At 45.9% G+C, this 25,638-nt stretch overlaps 1 protein-coding gene across 1 annotated transcript in view; it reads right to left on the bottom strand.

Annotated features, from left to right (window-relative positions):
• The window catches only part of zanl (zonadhesin, like), a 42,571-nt gene that overhangs the window by 7,367 nt on the left and 9,566 nt on the right, over nt 1-25,638 (bottom strand). The window contains exons 23-100 of the mRNA XM_053860312.1: nt 25,130-25,254; nt 24,769-24,914; nt 24,347-24,490; nt 24,073-24,180; nt 23,581-23,750; nt 22,920-23,122; nt 22,698-22,839; nt 22,537-22,608; nt 22,254-22,444; nt 22,047-22,188; nt 21,721-21,962; nt 21,450-21,598; nt 21,242-21,370; nt 20,985-21,123; nt 20,725-20,866; nt 20,455-20,651; nt 20,244-20,382; nt 19,989-20,105; nt 19,321-19,445; nt 18,960-19,105; nt 18,538-18,681; nt 18,264-18,371; nt 17,772-17,941; nt 17,111-17,313; nt 16,889-17,030; nt 16,728-16,799; nt 16,445-16,635; nt 16,238-16,379; nt 15,912-16,153; nt 15,641-15,789; nt 15,433-15,561; nt 15,176-15,314; nt 14,916-15,057; nt 14,646-14,842; nt 14,435-14,573; nt 14,180-14,296; nt 13,510-13,634; nt 13,149-13,294; nt 12,727-12,870; nt 12,453-12,560; nt 11,961-12,130; nt 11,297-11,499; nt 11,075-11,216; nt 10,869-10,985; nt 10,586-10,776; nt 10,379-10,520; nt 10,053-10,294; nt 9,782-9,930; nt 9,574-9,702; nt 9,317-9,455; nt 9,057-9,198; nt 8,787-8,983; nt 8,576-8,714; nt 8,321-8,437; nt 7,650-7,774; nt 7,289-7,434; nt 6,867-7,010; nt 6,593-6,700; nt 6,101-6,270; nt 5,437-5,639; nt 5,215-5,356; nt 5,009-5,125; nt 4,726-4,916; nt 4,522-4,663; nt 4,196-4,437; nt 3,925-4,073; nt 3,717-3,845; nt 3,460-3,598; nt 3,200-3,341; nt 2,930-3,126; nt 2,728-2,866; nt 2,460-2,573; nt 2,253-2,377; nt 1,577-1,722; nt 1,327-1,470; nt 1,116-1,217; nt 531-700; nt 246-448 (exon numbers count right to left, since the gene is read on the bottom strand). Of these exons, the coding sequence (XP_053716287.1) occupies nt 246-448; nt 531-700; nt 1,116-1,217; nt 1,327-1,470; nt 1,577-1,722; nt 2,253-2,377; nt 2,460-2,573; nt 2,728-2,866; nt 2,930-3,126; nt 3,200-3,341; nt 3,460-3,598; nt 3,717-3,845; nt 3,925-4,073; nt 4,196-4,437; nt 4,522-4,663; nt 4,726-4,916; nt 5,009-5,125; nt 5,215-5,356; nt 5,437-5,639; nt 6,101-6,270; nt 6,593-6,700; nt 6,867-7,010; nt 7,289-7,434; nt 7,650-7,774; nt 8,321-8,437; nt 8,576-8,714; nt 8,787-8,983; nt 9,057-9,198; nt 9,317-9,455; nt 9,574-9,702; nt 9,782-9,930; nt 10,053-10,294; nt 10,379-10,520; nt 10,586-10,776; nt 10,869-10,985; nt 11,075-11,216; nt 11,297-11,499; nt 11,961-12,130; nt 12,453-12,560; nt 12,727-12,870; nt 13,149-13,294; nt 13,510-13,634; nt 14,180-14,296; nt 14,435-14,573; nt 14,646-14,842; nt 14,916-15,057; nt 15,176-15,314; nt 15,433-15,561; nt 15,641-15,789; nt 15,912-16,153; nt 16,238-16,379; nt 16,445-16,635; nt 16,728-16,799; nt 16,889-17,030; nt 17,111-17,313; nt 17,772-17,941; nt 18,264-18,371; nt 18,538-18,681; nt 18,960-19,105; nt 19,321-19,445; nt 19,989-20,105; nt 20,244-20,382; nt 20,455-20,651; nt 20,725-20,866; nt 20,985-21,123; nt 21,242-21,370; nt 21,450-21,598; nt 21,721-21,962; nt 22,047-22,188; nt 22,254-22,444; nt 22,537-22,608; nt 22,698-22,839; nt 22,920-23,122; nt 23,581-23,750; nt 24,073-24,180; nt 24,347-24,490; nt 24,769-24,914; nt 25,130-25,254 (11,765 nt within the window). The remainder of the gene's footprint in view (nt 1-245; nt 449-530; nt 701-1,115; nt 1,218-1,326; nt 1,471-1,576; nt 1,723-2,252; nt 2,378-2,459; nt 2,574-2,727; nt 2,867-2,929; nt 3,127-3,199; nt 3,342-3,459; nt 3,599-3,716; nt 3,846-3,924; nt 4,074-4,195; nt 4,438-4,521; nt 4,664-4,725; nt 4,917-5,008; nt 5,126-5,214; nt 5,357-5,436; nt 5,640-6,100; nt 6,271-6,592; nt 6,701-6,866; nt 7,011-7,288; nt 7,435-7,649; nt 7,775-8,320; nt 8,438-8,575; nt 8,715-8,786; nt 8,984-9,056; nt 9,199-9,316; nt 9,456-9,573; nt 9,703-9,781; nt 9,931-10,052; nt 10,295-10,378; nt 10,521-10,585; nt 10,777-10,868; nt 10,986-11,074; nt 11,217-11,296; nt 11,500-11,960; nt 12,131-12,452; nt 12,561-12,726; nt 12,871-13,148; nt 13,295-13,509; nt 13,635-14,179; nt 14,297-14,434; nt 14,574-14,645; nt 14,843-14,915; nt 15,058-15,175; nt 15,315-15,432; nt 15,562-15,640; nt 15,790-15,911; nt 16,154-16,237; nt 16,380-16,444; nt 16,636-16,727; nt 16,800-16,888; nt 17,031-17,110; nt 17,314-17,771; nt 17,942-18,263; nt 18,372-18,537; nt 18,682-18,959; nt 19,106-19,320; nt 19,446-19,988; nt 20,106-20,243; nt 20,383-20,454; nt 20,652-20,724; nt 20,867-20,984; nt 21,124-21,241; nt 21,371-21,449; nt 21,599-21,720; nt 21,963-22,046; nt 22,189-22,253; nt 22,445-22,536; nt 22,609-22,697; nt 22,840-22,919; nt 23,123-23,580; nt 23,751-24,072; nt 24,181-24,346; nt 24,491-24,768; nt 24,915-25,129; nt 25,255-25,638) is intronic.

The following is a 25,638-nucleotide window of genomic DNA, read 5'->3' on the forward strand; positions in this document are numbered from 1 at the left end:
ATCACTTCTGTTTGATGTTGGGGTCAGGTCTGTTGGCTGCAAACTTACGCTGGCCTCTCTGTACGCATGTATCTGTGTTGAGTTGCATTTTCAAATATAGATTTTATTATTTACTTATGGAGCGTACTTTGATTCTCTCTCTCCCTGTGCTAGTGTGTTTCCCTCAGGTTTCCTCCCACAACATAAAGAGTGTGTTTCTCAGATTATAATTGGGGTTATTCAGAGATTATTACTGAGATTCTTACAGGGTGATAGCTTCCACTGGGATCGACACATCCACAGTCTTTCACCGAAACACATTTCTCCCCACTGAGGATGTATCCTGGGTCACACTTGCAGCCCTCCACACACACATCTTCGCAGCCTGGTGGTCCAACCACACCCAAACAGGTCTCAGGGCAGGAGCTCACACACAGAGAGTAGGAGCTGTTGGCGGGACATGCCAGGGCTGGGAGGACACATACACACATTTTGATGAGAACAAGAAGTGTCACCTTTTTATATTTACTTTGGAGACCAAGAAGACTTACGGCAGAAAGTCGGGGTTCTCCATGGGTAGACTTTGGCTCCAGCTGCCAGACAGGCGTCAGTGTAGGCCTGCAGCTGGTCGCACAGCACGTGCTGCTGGCCGTTGAACTGACACATATCGAACACGCAGCTCTGGAAGTATGGAGTGGGATTCACCTTGTTGATGCACTCCCTGGATGGATGGAAACAGATGAATCAGATTATCGAATTGTTTCCAAATACATGAATGAAAAGAATCGCTGAAAAATGGTAGAAGTATATCACAACATCATTTTTAACAATGCCTCTTATGCTATCAGTGTGTATATTGAAATATACACTTGCTATTGGATAAATAATAATTGTACCCACAAATATGAAATGTAGTACAATACGAGATCAGAACACATATTAAGAAAGAGAATAACAAGTCATGTTTGTGTCGTTTAGTTTGCAGATGTTTGATTTGTTCGCAGATTTGCAAACTCACAGGTGACGTTTTGATCCATATTCCGACATGTGCATCGTATTGCTGCTCAGTTTAAGGGAGGCGATACTGTTCCACAGCCTGAGCAACTGTTGGTTTAAGTTACAGCTAGTAGTTTTACCTGAAGGGTCCAGCTGGATCGTTGATTTTGCCACATTTGTCTGGTTTCATCACCTCAGCTTCTATGTCACAGTCTGGATCAGGGATAGTCCCTCCAGCGCACCTGATCAAACAGAGTAGTGGTGTCTTTCAAGTTGTTCCATTTATAGACGCGTGTTGCACAGTTGCTTCAAATCAGAGCAATCCCACAGATTGCAGGTAAATTGACTCACGATTCATCTTCGTCCTCCTCAGTCTGCCAGCTGTTGCCAAAGTCATTGACGTTGCTGACCAAAATGCCATCTGGTTTGGTGAAGTCGTTGTCGGGGTTCCCATCGTAATCGCCACATAGACCACACATCTGGTCATAGAAGGAGCTGGAGAATATCCCGGGGAAGAAAGGATTAGATGACAACATCTATAGATGATTTGAGTGTTGAGAACACACGAGTAGTCTCTTCAGGTTGCGCTCAAAGTACCAACCTCGGAACTGTAATCTGCGCGTAATGGTTTCCATCCCAGCGCACGCGAAGGCCAAACGTGGTCTCAAGGGTGACGTACTGACCAGCAAGGCTCAGAGACATGAGGGCTGAGGGAGAATGTGGCATGGCAACACGCACTCCATTCACCTGCAGGATGGATGGAGGACATGTGACTCTGCACCTTCACTAACATCATGTCATCCTGCTCTAATTTTTCCCATTAAAAGTGTTCATTTCTGTTTAGTGGAAAGCTTCAGGTGAAACTATTTTGATTAAGGTCTAGGATTAGAAAAAGAAGATTGTAAAATCGGCACATTTCTGGGATTATTGGTATTTATAAGAGATCATCCTCGAGGCACAAAGATAAGCGATAGAATACAAAGATTACAGATAAGATGAGATTTGTTGTTGAAATGAACCAGAGGATTATTACTTGGCTGCTCTGTCATCGCGTGCATGTGTGTGTGTGTGTACCTAGTCTATCCTTACTTGTGGGGACCGGGGACCAATTATTCCTCTCACGCATTTGTGGGGACCTTTTGGCCAGACCCCACAAAGCCAAGTGTGAATGTGCCTGTGTGTGTGTTTATGGTGGTGGTGACCATGCACATGTTTCTTATCTTTTTTACAAAGATAATCTTTGTTTATGGGCCGTCATAAGCTCTTATTGCACTGACCAATGTCCTTCGCTGTTTCATCATAGTCACAGTGATTCCATCAACAGTAACATAGAGCTTCCTCAGGTAGGAAACACCTGACGCTCCACGTTCCTCGTTCTTCCCTTCCACCGAGAATGACGGGCCTGTGCCATGAACACAACACAGAATATGAAATTGCTCTCACGTGGAACTTGGGGAAAAAAAGGTTTCCACACAGCTGCCTACCAGAGGTGTTGCAGTTTCGAGCAAGTGTGTAGGTGCATGTGCCCATGAAAGAGAAGTACTTGTCATCAAATGTTGTGTAGTGAGGATCTCCACAGATGATACATTGCCGGGAGCCTGAAAAGGGGAGTAACATGATGATAATGAAGTGGTGTGTTAGACACCAGCCTGCGCAAAGTGAAAAATGAACTGAAAAATGCCAATGTAATGGTTTATAGCACAGACAGATGATTTCGAAGTTGGCTAACGAACATGAAGCAGAGATACTTACTTGTTGGGTAGCAGCCCAGGTCCCCATCCTGTATTTTACACTCGTGCATTGGGGGGCATTGAGAGGCAACACAGGTGACGGAAGATCCATCACACCGACATTTGCGTTTACAGTCTTCTGCATAGAACTCCTCTCCAGGCTGACACACACAGGAACATCACACAATGAATCATGAAGCCAGACCAGCAGTGTTTAAACTCACCTCATAGTACTGGCCATTAGTGTGGTTGCAGCCGCAGGAGCTCTCCTTGACACATTTTCCAGCACTCAGGACGTAGCCAGGATCACACACACAACCCTCACTGCATGGACCACCACAGGATGGAGGTTTCCCTGAACATGTCTGCTGACATGAGTCAGCACACGGCTCGTAGTGGCTGTTGTCAGGGCATTTCCAAGCTATTGAAATGTTGCACAGGTTAAGATGGCTTCTCTCTGGGTTGTCGAGTCAAGAGATTGGCTGAACACTCACGACAGAAGGTGTCGTTCCTCCAGGGTTTAATAGTGACCCCACGGTCCTGGCACTCGTTGACGTAGGCTTCAATGGCTTCACACAGAACTGGCTGGGCTCCGTCCAGTTCACACAGGTCGAAGAGACAATCCTTGAAGTAGTTCTGGTGAAGTCACAGCAGACATGAGTGCTTTATCCAGACACAGATTCAACTACTGTGAGCAGTGTACTGAGTGTTTGTGTCAGCTGTGTGACTATTATGAACCGAGTTACTGACTTACATTGGGGTTGACTTTTCGGTGGCAGGCAGCAAACGGACCATTTTTGTCCAGCAGCATTCCGCAGAATTTGGAGTCCTCATAGATTTCCTGCTCATCTTCGTCACATCCTGGGAGGGTGGTGTTTGGTTTCTTGTTGCATCTGGCCAAAGACAGGTTTGTCAGAGTCACTCACAGATTAGTACTAATCACAGTCCCATCTCAACTTTACACTTAACCAAAGAGAAGCTGCCTCAAACATTAGTCTTCTTTAAACTCACTCGGGGTCAGTGTTCCAACTGTGTCCAAACTCATTTGCATTGGCAGCCATTGACCCGCCTGGTTTGCGGAAGTCATCTTTGGGGTTTCCATCATAGTCCCCACACAGTCCACACAATGTTCCCTCGTAGCTGCAGGAACCACAAGAGAGCTTGTCAGGATACTTGACATCATTAACATGCGAATGCAATTGTTTCCATCCGGACTCACTCTTTGATGACTTTGATGTCCATGAAATGGTTCCCGTCATAGCGAACAGTCACTCCGAAGTTCATTTTCACCGTGTAGTGTTTTCCTGACTTGAACACCGAGACACTCGGGACTGGACTCACTGGCACATTAACATTCGTTCCATTCACCTGAGGGGAGAAACACAGAAGACAAATGAACATCAGGGCAAATAAGCGTGTTGGCGCCTTTGATTTTACGTTGAAGGAAAGTCACTAAAGAGTCCAGGTAACAGCTGGATCTGCATGTGTACCTGCACAATGCCGTCTTTGAGGATGGAGATCTTCACTCCATCTACATACACGTGCACGGCCTTCACATAGGAAATGGTCGGTCTGTTGAAGCGGTTTTCATTTTCAACATAAACCTCGAAGTGCGGCAGAGTGGAGTTGCATGGAGAGGACATCAAGTAGGTGCAGTTGCCCATGAAGTCATATTTGCGTTTGTCAAAGGTGGTGTAGTGGGGGTCACTAGATGCGATGCAGGTGGATGTGTCTGCAAAACACAAAAGTGAATTTCATTACCTTTAGCATGCCAGTAAACGTCCTCAAGGGAAGCAGCAGTTCTCTGCCCAGTCACCTTTAGGATAGCAGCCTGAAACCCCATTAATTTCCCTGCACTCCTCAGTGGGGTCACAGGAGTTGTCCACACACTCCAGGATGTAGTTCCCAGCACAGCGACACAGCTTGGAGCAGCCATCTCCAAATACAATCTCTCCAGGCTGGAGAGCGAAACACAATGATGAGCAACAACATCACCAGAGGAGGAGTCAAAACCTCTGACCTCATAATAGTTGTTGTCCTCATCCAGGCAGCCACATTTATCGAGGGGAACACAGCGCCGACCCTTGAAGACGAACCCAGGTTTGCAGAAGCAGCCGCTGATGCAGGGACCGCTACAGTTGGTGGAGGGCGTCTCACAGGAGGGAATGCAGGATGGGCCACATTCTTTATACTCTGCATTTGGAGGACAACCTGCAGGAGAGGGAGAAAGTGAAACAGTTATTCATGACGTGGAATGACAATTTATGGACATCTGTTTGTGATGTTCAAAAGGTTAGTCATACTTGGCGTAGGTGGTTCAGGTGTAGTTGGTTCAGGTGTAGTTGGTTCAGGTGTCGTTGGTTCAGGTGTAGTTGGTTCAGGTTTCGTTGGACTTGTCGATGGTTTTGGCGTAGTCAAGTCTGGGAACACAAAGATGGATGGTTCAAACATATTAGACATTAATACATTAATTGAAAAATCCTAGTGGGTTAATGCAGCTCAAACATACTTGTTGCGACACACTGGTACTCTCCCTCCAGCAGTTGGCAGATCCCCGTTGGTCCGCAGGTGGTGTTGAGGCACTGGATCACACCTCCACCATTACATGTGCATCTCTGCTTACAGCCCTCCATGAACCAGCTGTCTCCCACCTGACAGAAACGTTGATCTATTAACACCAAACATCATCGAGAACATTTACCGATCAACAGAGTGAGAAGGTTCCACTTACAGGGTGATAGTCTCCACTGGGCTCCACGCAGCCACAGTCTTTTAGTGGAACACACTGTTCGCCGCTCAGAATGAATCCTGGGTCACACTTGCAACCCTCCACACACACATCCTCACACCCTGGTGGTCCAACCACACCGAGACAAGTCTCTGGACATGAGCTGACACAGAGAGAGTAGGAGCTGTTGGGGGGACATGTCAGGGCTGGGAAGAAGAGAGGACAGTGTGAAGGGTGAGTAAGGACTGTGAGTGAATCAACACAGTCAGTAGCAAAGATAGAGGTTTTCAGTTAGCTAAGCCGTTGGTAAACTGTACAGAACACAGTGCTCCTGGGCTCCACATTTAGGTTCCTCTTCAATCAATATAATTTAATGTTACTGAGGTTTTTCCATCGTTTTGCCATCAGACGACCATTGACTCATTTAAATTCTATACCAAACTTAACAGACTGTCTTTGACCTTGGTTCTGATCCTAAACATGTTGGTGCGAGGTTGAAAACTAACTGGAGGAGCATTGTTTACTAATATTTGCAGCTGTGTTGGAGCTACTTGAGCTGATGATGTGTGGTTTTTTTTTTTAATCCTTTCAACTCGGGTAAAATACTTGTCTTTTGTTCTTGGATAAGTTGTCTTTTGTTCTTGGCTAAGTTGTTTGGAAGACTTACGGCAGAAAGTCGGGGTTCTCCATGGGTAGACTTTGGCTCCAGCTGCCAGACAGGCGTCAGTGTAGGCCTGCAGCTGGTCACACAGCACGTGCTGCTGGCCGTTGAACTGACACATATCGAACACGCAGCTCTGGAAGTATGGAGTGGGATTCACCTTGTTGATGCACTCCCTGGGAAGGAAAAACAGTAGCTTAGGGATGCATGATGTTTCAGTGAAATAGTTCTTAGTTGTATGGTTTGCAACAAGGACTCCTGCAGTCATGCTGGTCTCAAAACTATTATACATTTTCTCACACCCATTTATGTCTCTACTGGAAATACATTTTCCTTTTGTTACATTTTATTTTGGACAGTCACTTCAATATACCACTGCAATGGGCAGATAGCTAAAGGACAACTGCCATGTTGCATTCCACACTGTCTGCTCGTCCACCACAAAATATTGCATGTGAAGGATGAGGGCTGCTGTTGGCTGCCAGGTGACTCTCTCACCTAAAGGGTCCAGCTGGATCTTTGATTTTGCCACACTTCTCTGGTTTCACCACCTCTGCCTCCAGTGCAGGGTCACAGTCTGGGTCGGGGGTGGTTCCTCCGGTACACCTGATCAAACACACAACAACCATTTTAGCCGTCGACTGCAAATAAAAGAGATGGTTTAGTTGTTTCATCTCATCACTTACTGAAAGAGTGATGATGTATTATTCTAGTATTTATTTATTATTTTATTATTGATCAGATTCCACTACAGATGATGAAAGGAACGTACGATTCATCTTCGTCCTCCTCAGTCTGCCAGCTGTTGCCAAAGTCGTTGACGTTATTGACCAGAGTGCCATCTGGCTTGGTGAAGTCGTTGTTAGGGCTCCCGTCATAATCACCACATAAACCACACGTCTGGTTGAAGTAGGAGCTGGAGAAAGTGTCGCAAAGACAATTAGGAACTGCTGAGTTAAACGACAGTTCAAGGTAATATTGAGAATAAACCTCAGTGTGAATATCAGTAGCAGAGCATTTTTTTGTCTGCCAGTATTGTGTTTTGGCCGTGAGATTTTAAATGTTCCTGTTGCTCTTCATCGAGTGCCTCAGTGGGCCTTTGTGATGCAAGACTTTTGTCCTGGATGTTACTTTACAACTTCAAACTCAAATGTCAAAACTCAGAACCTTGAAATAGACGTGAACTTAACCAACCTGGGTAGTGAAATCTGCGCATAATGGTTTCCATCCCAGCGAACCCGAAGACCAAAAGTGGTCTCCAGGGTGACGTACTGACCAGCAAGGCTCAGAGACATGAGTGGAGAAGGGGAATGAGGCAGAGAAACACGCCGTCCGTTGGCCTGTGAGTGAGTCGAACATAGATACATTTAAAAGCAAAATTCATGTCAACATGGCTCCTTTATATTTACAAGATCATTTGAAAGCTATTGACGTTGCATGTACTTCTATGGAGCATATTGATACTTCAGTTCACTATAAATCAATCATAAGATGAGCACAAGCTCCAGGGCTATGCTTGGCTTTTGGGCAGTGTCACAGATATTTTGGGACTGACCAGTGTTCTTCGCTGCTTCATCATGGTCACAGTGATTCCGTTGACAGTGACATAGAGTTTCTTCAAGTAGGACACTCCAGTGACTCCACGTTCCTCGTTCTTCCCCTCCACTGAAAACCAGGGTCCTGAGTGGGGAAACAACATCATTCACATGAGTCAGTGCTGAAGGTAGAAGCTATTAACTGCAACTGAGATGAGGTAAACTTGATGCACTGACAATCTATGATCTCATGAAATAATATGATGGAACAAGAGCGTGGGTTTTAAAATGCTCAGTTCAAACATCTGGTGTCTTTTTAGCAAAGTATGCTCAGGAATGAGAAGGTTAACGAAAGGTATCGGTATGCTGCGCATCATGGAAAAGTCTCTACCTCTGAATCAGGATTGCTAGTCAAGTTATCTTGTCACTCGCTTGAAACTTGAATATATACTGACCGAAGGATAAAAGAGCACAGTTACAGTGTTTGTACAACAACCAATCTCAGTCAGTAGCTGATGAAGCTGCAGAAGTGGAAAAACTGTGACAAAAAAAAAAACAAAATGGCGGAGGGTTGACCAGGTTTAGAGGAGCCTTGATTTGCACAGGCAAAATGTAACTTGGATACTGTCCCAGAATGGCCTGCTCTAAACGCTAAAGTCAATGAAACGATGGATTTCTGAACATTACTTACCGGTTGTGTTCCCACAGTTCCGGGCCAGTGTGTAGGTGCAGGTGCCCATGAAAGTGTAGTACTTGTCATCAAAGGTCATGTAATGAGGATCTCCAGAGACAACACAGTCCTGAGAGCCTGAAGGAAACGCAACTTTAATCAATAATGCTTTCCACGACTCAAGTGTGAGGAGAGTTGTTTCCAAATAATTGCGAATTACTAACATGCCACTGTATGCATTCGACTGAAAATTGTGATGTTCTTGTTTGAACTTACTGGTGGGGTAGCAGCCCAGTTCTCCACCCTGGTGTTTGCACTCGTGCATTGGTGGGCAGTCAAAGGCTTGACATGTTACAAAGGGTGCATCACAGCGACACTTCAGCTTACAGTCTTCCAAGTAGAACTCTTCTCCAGGCTGACACACACAGGAACATCACACAATGTCAGCGAGACCAAACCTTTCCAAACTGCCCGAAGTCCAGCTCACCTCATAGTACTGGCCGTTTGTGTATTTGCAACCGCAGGAGCTCTCCTTGACACATTTTCCAGAACTCAGGACGTAGCCAGGATCACACACACAACCCTCACTGCATGGACCACCACAGGATGGAGGTTTCCCTGAACATGTCTGCTGACATGAGTCAGCACACGGCTCGTAGTGGCTGTTGTCAGGGCATTTCCAAGCTATTGAAATGTTGCACAGGTTAAGATGGCTTCTCTCTGGGTTGTCGAGTCAAGAGATTGGCTGAACACTCACGACAGAAGGTGTCGTTCCTCCAGGGTTTAATAGTGACCCCACGGTCCTGGCACTCGTTGACGTAGGCTTCAATGGCTTCACACAGAACTGGCTGGGCTCCGTCCAGTTCACACAGGTCGAAGAGACAATCCTTGAAGTAGTTCTGGTGAAGTCACAGCAGACATGAGTGCTTTATCCAGACACAGATTCAACTACTGTGAGCAGTGTACTGAGTGTTTGTGTCAGCTGTGTGACTATTATGAACCGAGTTACTGACTTACATTGGGGTTGACTTTTCGGTGGCAGGCAGCAAACGGACCATTTTTGTCCAGCAGCATTCCGCAGAATTTGGAGTCCTCATAGATTTCCTGCTCATCTTCGTCACATCCTGGGAGGGTGGTGTTTGGTTTCTTGTTGCATCTGGCCAAAGACAGGTTTGTCAGAGTCACTCACAGATTAGTACTAATCACAGTCCCATCTCAACTTTACACTTAACCAAAGAGAAGCTGCCTCAAACATTAGTCTTCTTTAAACTCACTCGGGGTCAGTGTTCCAACTGTGTCCAAACTCATTTGCATTGGCAGCCATTGACCCGCCTGGTTTGCGGAAGTCATCTTTGGGGTTTCCATCATAGTCCCCACACAGTCCACACAATGTTCCCTCGTAGCTGCAGGAACCACAAGAGAGCTTGTCAGGATACTTGACATCATTAACATGCGAATGCAATTGTTTCCATCCGGACTCACTCTTTGATGACTTTGATGTCCATGAAATGGTTCCCGTCATAGCGAACAGTCACTCCGAAGTTCATTTTCACCGTGTAGTGTTTTCCTGACTTGAACACCGAGACACTCGGGACTGGACTCACTGGCACATTAACATTCGTTCCATTCACCTGAGGGGAGAAACACAGAAGACAAATGAACATCAGGGCACATGAGCATGTTGGCGCCTTCGATTTTACGTTGAAGGAAAGTCACTAAAGAGTCCAGATAACAGCTGGATCTGCATGTGTACCTGCACAATGCCGTCTTTGAGGATGGAGATCTTCACTCTATCTACATACACGTGCACGGCCTTCACATAGGAAATGGTCGGTCTGTTGAAGCGGTTTTCGTTTTCAACATGAACCTCGAAGTGCGGCAGAGTGGAGTTGCATGGAGAGGACATCAAGTAGGTGCAGTTGCCCATGAAGTCATATTTGCGTTTGTCAAAGGTGGTGTAGTGGGGGTCACCAGATGCGATGCAGGTGGATGTGTCTGCAAAACACAAAAGTGAATTTCATTACCTTTAGCATGCCAGTAAACGTCCTCAAGGGAAGCAGCAGTTCTCTGCCCAGTCACCTTTAGGATAGCAGCCTGAAACCCCATTAATTTCCCTGCACTCCTCAGTGGGGTCACAGGAGTTGTCCACACACTCCAGGGTGTAGTTCCCAGCACAGCGACACAGCTTGGAGCAGCCATCTCCAAATACAATCTCTCCAGGCTGGAGAGCGAAACACAATGATGAGCTACAACATCACCAGAGGAGGAGTCACCAAAACCTCTGACCTCATAATAGTTGTTGTCCTCATCCAGGCAGCCACATTTATCGAGGGGAACACAGCGCCGACCCTTGAAGACGAACCCAGGTTTGCAGAAGCAGCCGCTGATGCAGGGACCGCTACAGTTGGTGGAGGGCGTCTCACAGGAGGGAATGCAGGATGGGCCACATTCTTTATACTCTGCATTTGGAGGACAACCTGCAGGAGAGGGAGAAAGTGAAACAGTTATTCATAACGTGGAATGACAATTTATGGACATCTGTTTGTGATGTTCAAAAGGTTAGTCATACTTGGCGTAGGTGGTTCAGGTGTAGTTGGTTCAGGTGTAGTTGGTTCAGGTGTCGTTGGTTCAGGTGTAGTTGGTTCAGGTTTCGTTGGACTTGTCGATGGTTTTGGCGTAGTCAAGTCTGGGAACACAAAGATGGATGGTTCAAACATATTAGACATTAATACATTAATTGAAAAATCCTAGTGGGTTAATGCAGCTCAAACATACTTGTTGCGACACACTGGTACTCTCCCTCCAGCAGTTGGCAGATCCCCGTTGGTCCGCAGGTGGTGTTGAGGCACTGGATCACACCTCCACCATTACATGTGCATCTCTGCTTACAGCCCTCCATGAACCAGCTGTCTCCCACCTGACAGAAACGTTGATCTATTAACACCAAACATCATCGAGAACATTTACCGATCAACAGAGTGAGAAGGTTCCACTTACAGGGTGATAGTCTCCACTGGGCTCCACGCAGCCACAGTCTTTTAGTGGAACACACTGTTCGCCGCTCAGAATGAATCCTGGGTCACACTTGCAACCCTCCACACACACATCCTCACACCCTGGTGGTCCAACCACACCGAGACAAGTCTCTGGACATGAGCTGACACAGAGAGAGTAGGAGCTGTTGGGGGGACATGTCAGGGCTGGGAAGAAGAGAGGACAGTGTGAAGGGTGAGTAAGGACTGTGAGTGAATCAACACAGTCAGTAGCAAAGATAGAGGTTTTCAGTTAGCTAAGCCGTTGGTAAACTGTACAGAACACAGTGCTCCTGGGCTCCACATTTAGGTTCCTCTTCAATCAATATAATTTAATGTTACTGAGGTTTTTCCATCGTTTTGCCATCAGACGACCATTGACTCATTTAAATTCTATACCAAACTTAACAGACTGTCTTTGACCTTGGTTCTGATCCTAAACATGTTGGTGCGAGGTTGAAAACTAACTGGAGGAGCATTGTTTACTAATATTTGCAGCTGTGTTGGAGCTACTTGAGCTGATGATGTGTGGTTTTTTTTTTTAATCCTTTCAACTCGGGTAAAATACTTGTCTTTTGTTCTTGGATAAGTTGTCTTTTGTTCTTGGCTAAGTTGTTTGGAAGACTTACGGCAGAAAGTCGGGGTTCTCCATGGGTAGACTTTGGCTCCAGCTGCCAGACAGGCGTCAGTGTAGGCCTGCAGCTGGTCACACAGCACGTGCTGCTGGCCGTTGAACTGACACATATCGAACACGCAGCTCTGGAAGTATGGAGTGGGATTCACCTTGTTGATGCACTCCCTGGGAAGGAAAAACAGTAGCTTAGGGATGCATGATGTTTCAGTGAAATAGTTCTTAGTTGTATGGTTTGCAACAAGGACTCCTGCAGTCATGCTGGTCTCAAAACTATTATACATTTTCTCACACCCATTTATGTCTCTACTGGAAATACATTTTCCTTTTGTTACATTTTATTTTGGACAGTCACTTCAATATACCACTGCAATGGGCAGATAGCTAAAGGACAACTGCCATGTTGCATTCCACACTGTCTGCTCGTCCACCACAAAATATTGCATGTGAAGGATGAGGGCTGCTGTTGGCTGCCAGGTGACTCTCTCACCTAAAGGGTCCAGCTGGATCTTTGATTTTGCCACACTTCTCTGGTTTCACCACCTCTGCCTCCAGTGCAGGGTCACAGTCTGGGTCGGGGGTGGTTCCTCCGGTACACCTGATCAAACACACAACAACCATTTTAGCCGTCGACTGCAAATAAAAGAGATGGTTTAGTTGTTTCATCTCATCACTTACTGAAAGAGTGATGATGTATTATTCTAGTATTTATTTATTATTTTATTATTGATCAGATTCCACTACAGATGATGAAAGGAACGTACGATTCATCTTCGTCCTCCTCAGTCTGCCAGCTGTTGCCAAAGTCGTTGACGTTATTGACCAGAGTGCCATCTGGCTTGGTGAAGTCGTTGTTAGGGCTCCCGTCATAATCACCACATAAACCACACGTCTGGTTGAAGTAGGAGCTGGAGAAAGTGTCGCAAAGACAATTAGGAACTGCTGAGTTAAACGACAGTTCAAGGTAATATTGAGAATAAACCTCAGTGTGAATATCAGTAGCAGAGCATTTTTTTGTCTGCCAGTATTGTGTTTTGGCCGTGAGATTTTAAATGTTCCTGTTGCTCTTCATCGAGTGCCTCAGTGGGCCTTTGTGATGCAAGACTTTTGTCCTGGATGTTACTTTACAACTTCAAACTCAAATGTCAAAACTCAGAACCTTGAAATAGACGTGAACTTAACCAACCTGGGTAGTGAAATCTGCGCATAATGGTTTCCATCCCAGCGAACCCGAAGACCAAAAGTGGTCTCCAGGGTGACGTACTGACCAGCAAGGCTCAGAGACATGAGTGGAGAAGGGGAATGAGGCAGAGAAACACGCCGTCCGTTGGCCTGTGAGTGAGTCGAACATAGATACATTTAAAAGCAAAATTCATGTCAACATGGCTCCTTTATATTTACAAGATCATTTGAAAGCTATTGACGTTGCATGTACTTCTATGGAGCATATTGATACTTCAGTTCACTATAAATCAATCATAAGATGAGCACAAGCTCCAGGGCTATGCTTGGCTTTTGGGCAGTGTCACAGATATTTTGGGACTGACCAGTGTTCTTCGCTGCTTCATCATGGTCACAGTGATTCCGTTGACAGTGACATAGAGTTTCTTCAAGTAGGACACTCCAGTGACTCCACGTTCCTCGTTCTTCCCCTCCACTGAAAACCAGGGTCCTGAGTGGGGAAACAACATCATTCACATGAGTCAGTGCTGAAGGTAGAAGCTATTAACTGCAACTGAGATGAGGTAAACTTGATGCACTGACAATCTATGATCTCATGAAATAATATGATGGAACAAGAGCGTGGGTTTTAAAATGCTCAGTTCAAACATCTGGTGTCTTTTTAGCAAAGTATGCTCAGGAATGAGAAGGTTAACGAAAGGTATCGGTATGCTGCGCATCATGGAAAAGTCTCTACCTCTGAATCAGGATTGCTAGTCAAGTTATCTTGTCACTCGCTTGAAACTTGAATATATACTGACCGAAGGATAAAAGAGCACAGTTACAGTGTTTGTACAACAACCAATCTCAGTCAGTAGCTGATGAAGCTGCAGAAGTGGAAAAACTGTGACAAAAAAAAAACAAAATGGCGGAGGGTTGACCAGGTTTAGAGGAGCCTTGATTTGCACAGGCAAAATGTAACTTGGATACTGTCCCAGAATGGCCTGCTCTAAACGCTAAAGTCAATGAAACGATGGATTTCTGAACATTACTTACCGGTTGTGTTCCCACAGTTCCGGGCCAGTGTGTAGGTGCAGGTGCCCATGAAAGTGTAGTACTTGTCATCAAAGGTCATGTAATGAGGATCTCCAGAGACAACACAGTCCTGAGAGCCTGAAGGAAACGCAACTTTAATCAATAATGCTTTCCACGACTCAAGTGTGAGGAGAGTTGTTTCCAAATAATTGCGAATTACTAACATGCCACTGTATGCATTCGACTGAAAATTGTGATGTTCTTGTTTGAACTTACTGGTGGGGTAGCAGCCCAGTTCTCCACCCTGGTGTTTGCACTCGTGCATTGGTGGGCAGTCAAAGGCTTGACATGTTACAAAGGGTGCATCACAGCGACACTTCAGCTTACAGTCTTCCAAGTAGAACTCTTCTCCAGGCTGACACACACAGGAACATCACACAATGTCAGCGAGACCAAACCTTTCCAAACTGCCCGAAGTCCAGCTCACCTCATAGTACTGGCCGTTTGTGTATTTGCAACCGCAGGAGCTCTCCTTGACACATTTTCCAGAACTCAGGACGTAGCCAGGATCACACACACAACCCTCACTGCATGGACCACCACAGGATGGAGGTTTCCCTGAACATGTCTGCTGACATGAGTCAGCACACGGCTCGTAGTGGCTGTTGTCAGGGCATTTCCAAGCTATTGAAATGTTGCACAGGTTAAGATGGCTTCTCTCTGGGTTGTCGAGTCAAGAGATTGGCTGAACACTCACGACAGAAGGTGTCGTTCCTCCAGGGTTTAATAGTGACCCCACGGTCCTGGCACTCGTTGACGTAGGCTTCAATGGCTTCACACAGAACTGGCTGGGCTCCGTCCAGTTCACACAGGTCGAAGAGACAATCCTTGAAGTAGTTCTGGTGAAGTCACAGCAGACATGAGTGCTTTATCCAGACACAGATTCAACTACTGTGAGCAGTGTACTGAGTGTTTGTGTCAGCTGTGTGACTATTATGAACCGAGTTACTGACTTACATTGGGGTTGACTTTTCGGTGGCAGGCAGCAAACGGACCATTTTTGTCCAGCAGCATTCCGCAGAATTTGGAGTCCTCATAGATTTCCTGCTCATCTTCGTCACATCCTGGGAGGGTGGTGTTTGGTTTCTTGTTGCATCTGGCCAAAGACAGGTTTGTCAGAGTCACTCACAGATTAGTACTAATCACAGTCCCATCTCAACTTTACAGTTAACCAAAGAGAAGCTGCCTCAAACATTAGTCTTCTTTAAACTCACTCGGGGTCAGTGTTCCAACTGTGTCCAAACTCATTTGCATTGGCAGCCATTGACCCGCCTGGTTTGCGGAAGTCATCTTTGGGGTTTCCATCATAGTCCCCACACAGTCCACACAATGTTCCCTCGTAGCTGCAGGAACCACGAGAGAGCTTGTCAGGATACTTGACATCATTAACATGCGAATGCAATTGTTTCCATCCGGACTCACTCTTTGATGACTTTGATGTCCATGAAATGGTTCCCGTCATAGCGAACAGTCACTCCGAAGTTCATTTTCACCGTGTAGTGTTTTCCTGACTTGAACACCGAGACACTCGGGACTGGACTCACTGGCACATTAACATTCGTTCCATTCACCTGAGGGGAGAAACACAGAAGACAAATGAACATCAGGGCACATGAGCATGTTGGCGCCTTCGATTTTACGTTGAAGGAAAGTCACTAAAGAGTCCAGATAACAGCTGGATCTGCATGTGTACCTGCACAATGCCGTCTTTGAGGATGGAGATCTTCACTCTATCTACATACACGTGCACGGCCTTCACATAGGAAATGGTCGGTCTGTTGAAGCGGTTTTCGTTTTCAACATGAACCTCGAAGTGCGGCAGAGTGGAGTTGCATGGAGAGGACATCAAGTAGGTGCAGTTGCCCATGAAGTCATATTTGCGTTTGTCAAAGGTGGTGTAGTGGGGGTCACCAGATGCGATGCAGGTGGATGTGTCTGCAAAACACAAAAGTGAATTTCATTACCTTTAGCATGCCAGTAAACGTCCTCAAGGGAAGCAGCAGTTCTCTGCCCAGTCACCTTTAGGATAGCAGCCTGAAACCCCATTAATTTCCCTGCACTCCTCAGTGGGGTCACAGGAGTTGTCCACACACTCCAGGGTGTAGTTCCCAGCACAGCGACACAGCTTGGAGCAGCCATCTCCAAATACAATCTCTCCAGGCTGGAGAGCGAAACACAATGATGAGCTACAACATCACCAGAGGAGGAGTCACCAAAACCTCTGACCTCATAATAGTTGTTGTCCTCATCCAGGCAGCCACATTTATCGAGGGGAACACAGCGCCGACCCTTGAAGACGAACCCAGGTTTGCAGAAGCAGCCGCTGATGCAGGGACCGCTACAGTTGGTGGAGGGCGTCTCACAGGAGGGAATGCAGGATGGGCCACATTCTTTATACTCTGCATTTGGAGGACAACCTGCAGGAGAGGGAGAAAGTGAAACAGTTATTCATGACGTGGAATGAGAATTTATGGGCGTCTGTTTGTGATGTTCAAAAGGTTAGTCATACTTGGCGTAGGTGGTTCAGGTGTAGTTGGTTCAGGTGTCGTTGGACTTGTCGATGGTTTTGGCGTAGTCAAGTCTGGGAACACAAAGATGGATGGTTCAAACATATTAGACATTAATACATGAATTGAAAAATCCTAGTGGGTTAATGCAGCTCAAACATACCTGTTGCGACACACTGGTACTCTCCCTCCAGCAGTTGGCAGATCCCCGTTGGTCCGCAGGTGGTGTTGAGGCACTGGATCACACCTCCACCATTACATGTGCATCTCTGCTTACAGCCCTCCATGAACCAGCTGTCTCCCACCTGACAGAAACGTTGATCTATTAACACCAAACATCATCGAGAACATTTACCGATCAACAGAGTGAGAAGGTTCCTCTTACAGGGTGATAGTCTCCACTGGGCTCCACGCAGCCACAGTCTTTTAGTGGAACACACTGTTCGCCGCTCAGAATGAATCCTGGGTCACACTTGCAACCCTCCACACACACATTCTCACACCCTGGTGGTCCAACCACACCGAGACAAGTCTCTGGACATGAGCTGACACAGAGAGAGTAGGAGCTGTTGGGGGGACATGTCAGGGCTGGGAAGAAGAGAGGACAGTGTGAAGGGTGAGTAAGGACTGAGTGAATCAACACAGTCAGTCGCAAAGACAGAGGTTTTCAGTTAGCTAAGCCGTTGGTAAACTGTACAGAACACAGTGCTCCTGGGCTCCACATTTAGGTTCCTCTTCAATCAATATAATTTAATGTTACTGAGGTTTTTCCATCGTTTTGCCATCAGACGACCATTGACTCATTTAAATTCTATACCAAACTTAACAGACTGTCTTTGACCTTGGTTCTGATCCTAAACATGTTGGTGCGAGGTTGAAAACTAACTGGAGGAGCATTGTTTACTAATATTTGCAGCTGTGTTGGAGCTACTTGAGCTGATGATGTGTGGTTTTTTTTTTAATCCTTTCAACTCGGGTAAAATACTTGTCTTTTGTTCTTGGATAAGTTGTCTTTTGTTCTTGGCTAAGTTGTTTGGAAGACTTACGGCAGAAAGTCGGGGTTCTCCATGGGTAGACTTTGGCTCCAGCTGCCAGACAGGCGTCAGTGTAGGCCTGCAGCTGGTCACACAGCACGTGCTGCTGGCCGTTGAACTGACACATATCGAACACGCAGCTCTGGAAGTATGGAGTGGGATTCACCTTGTTGATGCACTCCCTGGGAAGGAAAAACAGTAGCTTAGGGATGCATGATGTTTCAGTGAAATAGTTCTTAGTTGTATGGTTTGCAACAAGGACTCCTGCAGTCATGCTGGTCTCAAAACTATTATACATTTTCTCACACCCATTTATGTCTCAACTGGAAATACATTTTCCTTTTGTTACATTTTATTTTGGACAGTCACTTCAATATACCACTGCAATGGGCAGATAGCTAAAGGACAACTGCCATGTTGCATTCCACACTGTCTGCTCGTCCACCACAAAATATTGCATGTGAAGGATGAGGGCTGCTGTTGGCTGCCAGGTGACTGTCTCACCTAAAGGGTCCAGCTGGATCTTTGATTTTGCCACACTTCTCTGGTTTCACCACCTCTGCCTCCAGTGCAGGGTCACAGTCTGGGTCGGGGGTGGTTCCTCCGGTACACCTGATCAAACACACAACAACCATTTTAGCCGTCGACTGCAAATAAAAGAGATGGTTTAGTTGTTTCATCTCATCACTTACTGAAAGAGTGATGATGTATTATTCTAGTATTTATTTATTATTTTATTATTGATCAGATTCCACTACAGATGATGAAAGGAACGTACGATTCATCTTCGTCCTCCTCAGTCTGCCAGCTGTTGCCAAAGTCGTTGACGTTATTGACCAGAGTGCCATCTGGCTTGGTGAAGTCGTTGTTAGGGCTCCCGTCATAATCACCACATAAACCACACGTCTGGTTGAAGTAGGAGCTGGAGAAAGTGTAGCAAAGACAATTAGGAACTGCTGAGTTAAACGACAGTTCAAGGTAATATTGAGAATAAACCTCAGTGTGAATATCAGTAGCAGAGCATTTTTTTGTCTGCCAGTATTGTGTTTTGGCCGTGAGATTTTAAATGTTCCTGTTGCTCTTCATCGAGTTCCTCAGTGGGCCTTTTTGATGCAAGACTTTTGTCCTGGATGTTACTTTACAACTTCAGACTCAAATGTCAAAACTCAGAACCTTGAAATAGACATGAACTTAACCAACCTGGGTAGTGAAATCTGCGCATAATGGTTTCCATCCCAGCGAACCCGAAGACCAAAAGTGGTCTCCAGGGTGACGTACTGACCAGCAAGGCTCAGAGACATGAGTGGAGAAGGGGAATGAGGCAGAGAAACACGCCGTCCGTTGGCCTGTGAGTGAGTCGAACATAGATACATTTAAAAGCAAAATTCATGTCAACATGGCTCCTTTATATTTACAAGATCATTTGAAAGCTATTGACGTTGCATGTACTTCTATGGAGCATATTGATACTTCAGTTCACTATAAATCAATCATAAGATGAGCACAAGCTGCAGGGCTATTCATGGCTTTTGGGCAGTGTCACAGATATTTTGGGACTGACCAGTGTTCTTCGCTGCTTCATCATGGTCACAGTGATTCCGTTGACAGTGACGTAGAGTTTCTTCAAGTAGGACACTCCAGTGACTCCACGTTCCTCGTTCTTCCCCTCCACTGAAAACCAGGGTCCTGAGTGGGGAAACAACATCATTCACATGAGTCAGTGCTGAAGGTAGAAGCTATTAACTGCAGCTGAGATGAGGTAAACTTGATGCACTGACAATCTATGATCTCGTGAAATAATATGATGGAACAAGAGCGTGGGTTTTAAAATGCTCAGTTCAAACATCTGGTGTCTTTTTAGCAAAGTATGCTCAGGAATGAGAAGATTAATGAAAGGTATCGATATGCTGCGCATCATGGAAAAGTCTCTACCTCTGAATCAGGATTGCTAGTCAAGTTATCTTGTCACTCGCTTGAAACTTGAATATATACCGACCGAAGGATAAAAGAGCACAGTTACAGTGTTTGTACAACAACCAATCTCAGTCAGTAGCTGATGAAGCTGCAGAAGTGGAAAAACTGTGACAAAAAAAACAAAATGGCGGAGGGTTGACCAGGTTTAGTGGAGCCTTGATTTGCCCAGGCAAAATGTAACTTGGATACTGTCCCAGAATGGCCTGCTCTAAACGCTAAAGTCAATGAAACGATGGATTTCTGAACATTACTTACCGGTTGTGTTCCCACAGTTCCGTGCCAGTGTGTAGGTGCAGGTGCCCATGAAAGTGTAGTACTTGTCATCAAAGGTCATGTAATGAGGATCTCCAGAGACAACACAGTCCTGAGAGCCTGAAGGAAACGCAACTTTAATCAATAATGCTTTCCACGACTCAAGTGTGAGGAGAGTTGTTTCCAAATAATTGCGAATTACTAACATGCCACTGTATGCATTCGACTGAAAATTGTGATGTTCTTTTTTGAACTTACTGGTGGGGTAGCAGCCCAGTTCTCCACCCTGGTGTTTGCACTCGTGCATTGGTGGGCAGTCAAAGGCTTGACATGTTACAAAGGGTGCATCACAGCGACACTTCAGCTTACAGTCTTCCAAGTAGAACTCTTCTCCAGGCTGACACACACAGGAACATCACACAATGTCAGCGAGACCAAACCTTTCCAAACTGCCCGAAGTCCAGCTCACCTCATAGTACTGGCCGTTTGTGTATTTGCAACCGCAGGAGCTCTCCTTGACACATTTTCCAGAACTCAGGACGTAGCCAGGATCACACACACAACCCTCACTGCATGGACCACCACAGGATGGAGGTTTCCCTGAACATGTCTGCTGACATGAGTCAGCACACGGCTCGTAGTGGCTGTTGTCAGGGCATTTCCAAGCTATTGAAATGTTGCACAGGTTAAGATGGCTTCTCTCTGGGTTGTCGAGTCAAGAGATTGGCTGAACACTCACGACAGAAGGTGTCGTTCCTCCAGGGTTTAATAGTGACCCCACGGTCCTGGCACTCGTTGACGTAGGCTTCAATGGCTTCACACAGAACTGGCTGGGCTCCGTCCAGTTCACACAGGTCGAAGAGACAATCCTTGAAGTAGTTCTGGTGAAGTCACAGCAGACATGAGTGCTTTATCCAGACACAGATTCAACTACTGTGAGCAGTGTACTGAGTGTTTGTGTCAGCTGTGTGACTATTATGAACCGAGTTACTGACTTACATTGGGGTTGACTTTTCGGTGGCAGGCAGCAAACGGACCATTTTTGTCCAGCAGCATTCCGCAGAATTTGGAGTCCTCATAGATTTCCTGCTCATCTTCGTCACATCCTGGGAGGGTGGTGTTTGGTTTCTTGTTGCATCTGGCCAAAGACAGGTTTGTCAGAGTCACTCACAGATTAGTACTAATCACAGTACCATCTCAATTTTACACTTAACCAAAGAGAAGCTGCCTCAAACATTAGTCTTCTTTAAACTCACTCGGGGTCAGTGTTCCAACTGTGTCCAAACTCATTTGCATTGGCAGCCATTGACCCGCCTGGTTTGCGGAAGTCATCTTTGGGGTTTCCATCATAGTCCCCACACAGTCCACACAATGTTCCCTCGTAGCTGCAGGAACCACGAGAGAGCTTGTCAGGATACTTGACATCATTAACATGCGAATGCAATTGTTTCCATCCGGACTCACTCTTTGATGACTTTGATGTCCATGAAATGGTTCCCGTCATAGCGAACAGTCACTCCGAAGTTCATTTTCACCGTGTAGTGTTTTCCTGACTTGAACACCGAGACACTCGGGACTGGACTCACTGGCACATTAACATTCGTTCCATTCACCTGAGGGGAGAAACACAGAAGACAAATGAACATCAGGGCACATGAGCATGTTGGCGCCTTCGATTTTACGTTGAAGGAAAGTCACTAAAGAGTCCAGATAACAGCTGGATCTGCATGTGTACCTGCACAATGCCGTCTTTGAGGATGGAGATCTTCACTCTATCTACATACACGTGCACGGCCTTCACATAGGAAATGGTCGGTCTGTTGAAGCGGTTTTCGTTTTCAACATGAACCTCGAAGTGCGGCAGAGTGGAGTTGCATGGAGAGGACATCAAGTAGGTGCAGTTGCCCATGAAGTCATATTTGCGTTTGTCAAAGGTGGTGTAGTGGGGGTCACCAGATGCGATGCAGGTGGATGTGTCTGCAAAACACAAAAGTGAATTTCATTACCTTTAGCATGCCAGTAAACGTCCTCAAGGGAAGCAGCAGTTCTCTGCCCAGTCACCTTTAGGATAGCAGCCTGAAACCCCATTAATTTCCCTGCACTCCTCAGTGGGGTCACAGGAGTTGTCCACACACTCCAGGGTGTAGTTCCCAGCACAGCGACACAGCTTGGAGCAGCCATCTCCAAATACAATCTCTCCAGGCTGGAGAGCGAAACACAATGATGAGCTACAACATCACCAGAGGAGGAGTCACCAAAACCTCTGACCTCATAATAGCTGTTGTCCTCATCCAGGCAGCCACATTTATCGAGGGGAACACAGCGCCGACCCTTGAAGACGAACCCAGGTTTGCAGAAGCAGCCGCTGATGCAGGGACCGCTACAGTTGGTGGAGGGCGTCTCACAGGAGGGAATGCAGGATGGGCCACATTCTTTATACTCTGCATTTGGAGGACAACCTGCAGGAGAGGGAGAAAGTGAAACAGTTATTCATGACGTGGAATGAGAATTTATGGGCGTCTGTTTGTGATGTTCAAAAGGTTAGTCATACTTGGCGTAGGTGGTTCAGGTGTAGTTGGTTCAGGTGTCGTTGGACTTGTCGATGGTTTTGGCGTAGTCAAGTCTGGGAACACAAAGATGGATGGTTCAAACATATTAGACATTAATACATGAATTGAAAAATCCTAGTGGGTTAATGCAGCTCAAACATACCTGTTGCGACACACTGGTACTCTCCCTCCAGCAGTTGGCAGATCCCCGTTGGTCCGCAGGTGGTGTTGAGGCACTGGATCACACCTCCACCATTACATGTGCATCTCTGCTTACAGCCCTCCATGAACCAGCTGTCTCCCACCTGACAGAAACGTTGATCTATTAACACCAAACATCATCGAGAACATTTACCGATCAACAGAGTGAGAAGGTTCCTCTTACAGGGTGATAGTCTCCACTGGGCTCCACGCAGCCACAGTCTTTTAGTGGAACACACTGTTCGCCGCTCAGAATGAATCCTGGGTCACACTTGCAACCCTCCACACACACATTCTCACACCCTGGTGGTCCAACCACACCGAGACAAGTCTCTGGACATGAGCTGACACAGAGAGAGTAGGAGCTGTTGGGGGGACATGTCAGGGCTGGGAAGAAGAGAGGACAGTGTGAAGGGTGAGTAAGGACTGAGTGAATCAACACAGTCAGTCGCAAAGACAGAGGTTTTCAGTTAGCTAAGCCGTTGGTAAACTGTACAGAACACAGTGCTCCTGGGCTCCACATTTAGGTTCCTCTTCAATCAATATAATTTAATGTTACTGAGGTTTTTCCATCGTTTTGCCATCAGACGACCATTGACTCATTTAAATTCTATACCAAACTTAACAGACTGTCTTTGACCTTGGTTCTGATCCTAAACATGTTGGTGCGAGGTTGAAAACTAACTGAAGGAGCATTGTTTACTAATATTTGCAGCTGTGTTGGAGCTACTTGAGCTGATGATGTGTGGTTTTTTTTTTAATCCTTTCAACTCGGGTAAAATACTTGTCTTTTGTTCTTGGATAAGTTGTCTTTTGTTCTTGGCTAAGTTGTTTGGAAGACTTACGGCAGAAAGTCGGGGTTCTCCATGGGTAGACTTTGGCTCCAGCTGCCAGACAGGCGTCAGTGTAGGCCTGCAGCTGGTCACACAGCACGTGCTGCTGGCCGTTGAACTGACACATATCGAACACGCAGCTCTGGAAGTATGGAGTGGGATTCACCTTGTTGATGCACTCCCTGGGAAGGAAAAACAGTAGCTTAGGGATGCATGATGTTTCAGTGAAATAGTTCTTAGTTGTATGGTTTGCAACAAGGACTCCTGCAGTCATGCTGGTCTCAAAACTATTATACATTTTCTCACACCCATTTATGTCTCAACTGGAAATACATTTTCCTTTTGTTACATTTTATTTTGGACAGTCACTTCAATATACCACTGCAATGGGCAGATAGCTAAAGGACAACTGCCATGTTGCATTCCACACTGTCTGCTCGTCCACCACAAAATATTGCATGTGAAGGATGAGGGCTGCTGTTGGCTGCCAGGTGACTGTCTCACCTAAAGGGTCCAGCTGGATCTTTGATTTTGCCACACTTCTCTGGTTTCACCACCTCTGCCTCCAGTGCAGGGTCACAGTCTGGGTCGGGGGTGGTTCCTCCGGTACACCTGATCAAACACACAACAACCATTTTAGCCGTCGACTGCAAATAAAAGAGATGGTTTAGTTGTTTCATCTCATCACTTACTGAAAGAGTGATGATGTATTATTCTAGTATTTATTTATTATTTTATTATTGATCAGATTCCACTACAGATGATGAAAGGAACGTACGATTCATCTTCGTCCTCCTCAGTCTGCCAGCTGTTGCCAAAGTCGTTGACGTTATTGACCAGAGTGCCATCTGGCTTGGTGAAGTCGTTGTTAGGGCTCCCGTCATAATCACCACATAAACCACACGTCTGGTTGAAGTAGGAGCTGGAGAAAGTGTAGCAAAGACAATTAGGAACTGCTGAGTTAAACGACAGTTCAAGGTAATATTGAGAATAAACCTCAGTGTGAATATCAGTAGCAGAGCATTTTTTTGTCTGCCAGTATTGTGTTTTGGCCGTGAGATTTTAAATGTTCCTGTTGCTCTTCATCGAGTTCCTCAGTGGGCCTTTTTGATGCAAGACTTTTGTCCTGGATGTTACTTTACAACTTCAGACTCAAATGTCAAAACTCAGAACCTTGAAATAGACATGAACTTAACCAACCTGGGTAGTGAAATCTGCGCATAATGGTTTCCATCCCAGCGAACCCGAAGACCAAAAGTGGTCTCCAGGGTGACGTACTGACCAGCAAGGCTCAGAGACATGAGTGGAGAAGGGGAATGAGGCAGAGAAACACGCCGTCCGTTGGCCTGTGAGTGAGTCGAACATAGATACATTTAAAAGCAAAATTCATGTCAACATGGCTCCTTTATATTTACAAGATCATTTGAAAGCTATTGACGTTGCATGTACTTCTATGGAGCATATTGATACTTCAGTTCACTATAAATCAATCATAAGATGAGCACAAGCTGCAGGGCTATTCATGGCTTTTGGGCAGTGTCACAGATATTTTGGGACTGACCAGTGTTCTTCGCTGCTTCATCATGGTCACAGTGATTCCGTTGACAGTGACGTAGAGTTTCTTCAAGTAGGACACTCCAGTGACTCCACGTTCCTCGTTCTTCCCCTCCACTGAAAACCAGGGTCCTGAGTGGGGAAACAACATCATTCACATGAGTCAGTGCTGAAGGTAGAAGCTATTAACTGCAGCTGAGATGAGGTAAACTTGATGCACTGACAATCTATGATCTCGTGAAATAATATGATGGAACAAGAGCGTGGGTTTTAAAATGCTCAGTTCAAACATCTGGTGTCTTTTTAGCAAAGTATGCTCAGGAATGAGAAGATTAATGAAAGGTATCGATATGCTGCGCATCATGGAAAAGTCTCTACCTCTGAATCAGGATTGCTAGTCAAGTTATCTTGTCACTCGCTTGAAACTTGAATATATACCGACCGAAGGATAAAAGAGCACAGTTACAGTGTTTGTACAACAACCAATCTCAGTCAGTAGCTGATGAAGCTGCAGAA

This window comes from Synchiropus splendidus, chromosome 3 (genome assembly GCF_027744825.2).
Source record: "Synchiropus splendidus isolate RoL2022-P1 chromosome 3, RoL_Sspl_1.0, whole genome shotgun sequence".
Taxonomy (NCBI): domain Eukaryota; kingdom Metazoa; phylum Chordata; class Actinopteri; order Syngnathiformes; family Callionymidae; genus Synchiropus; species Synchiropus splendidus.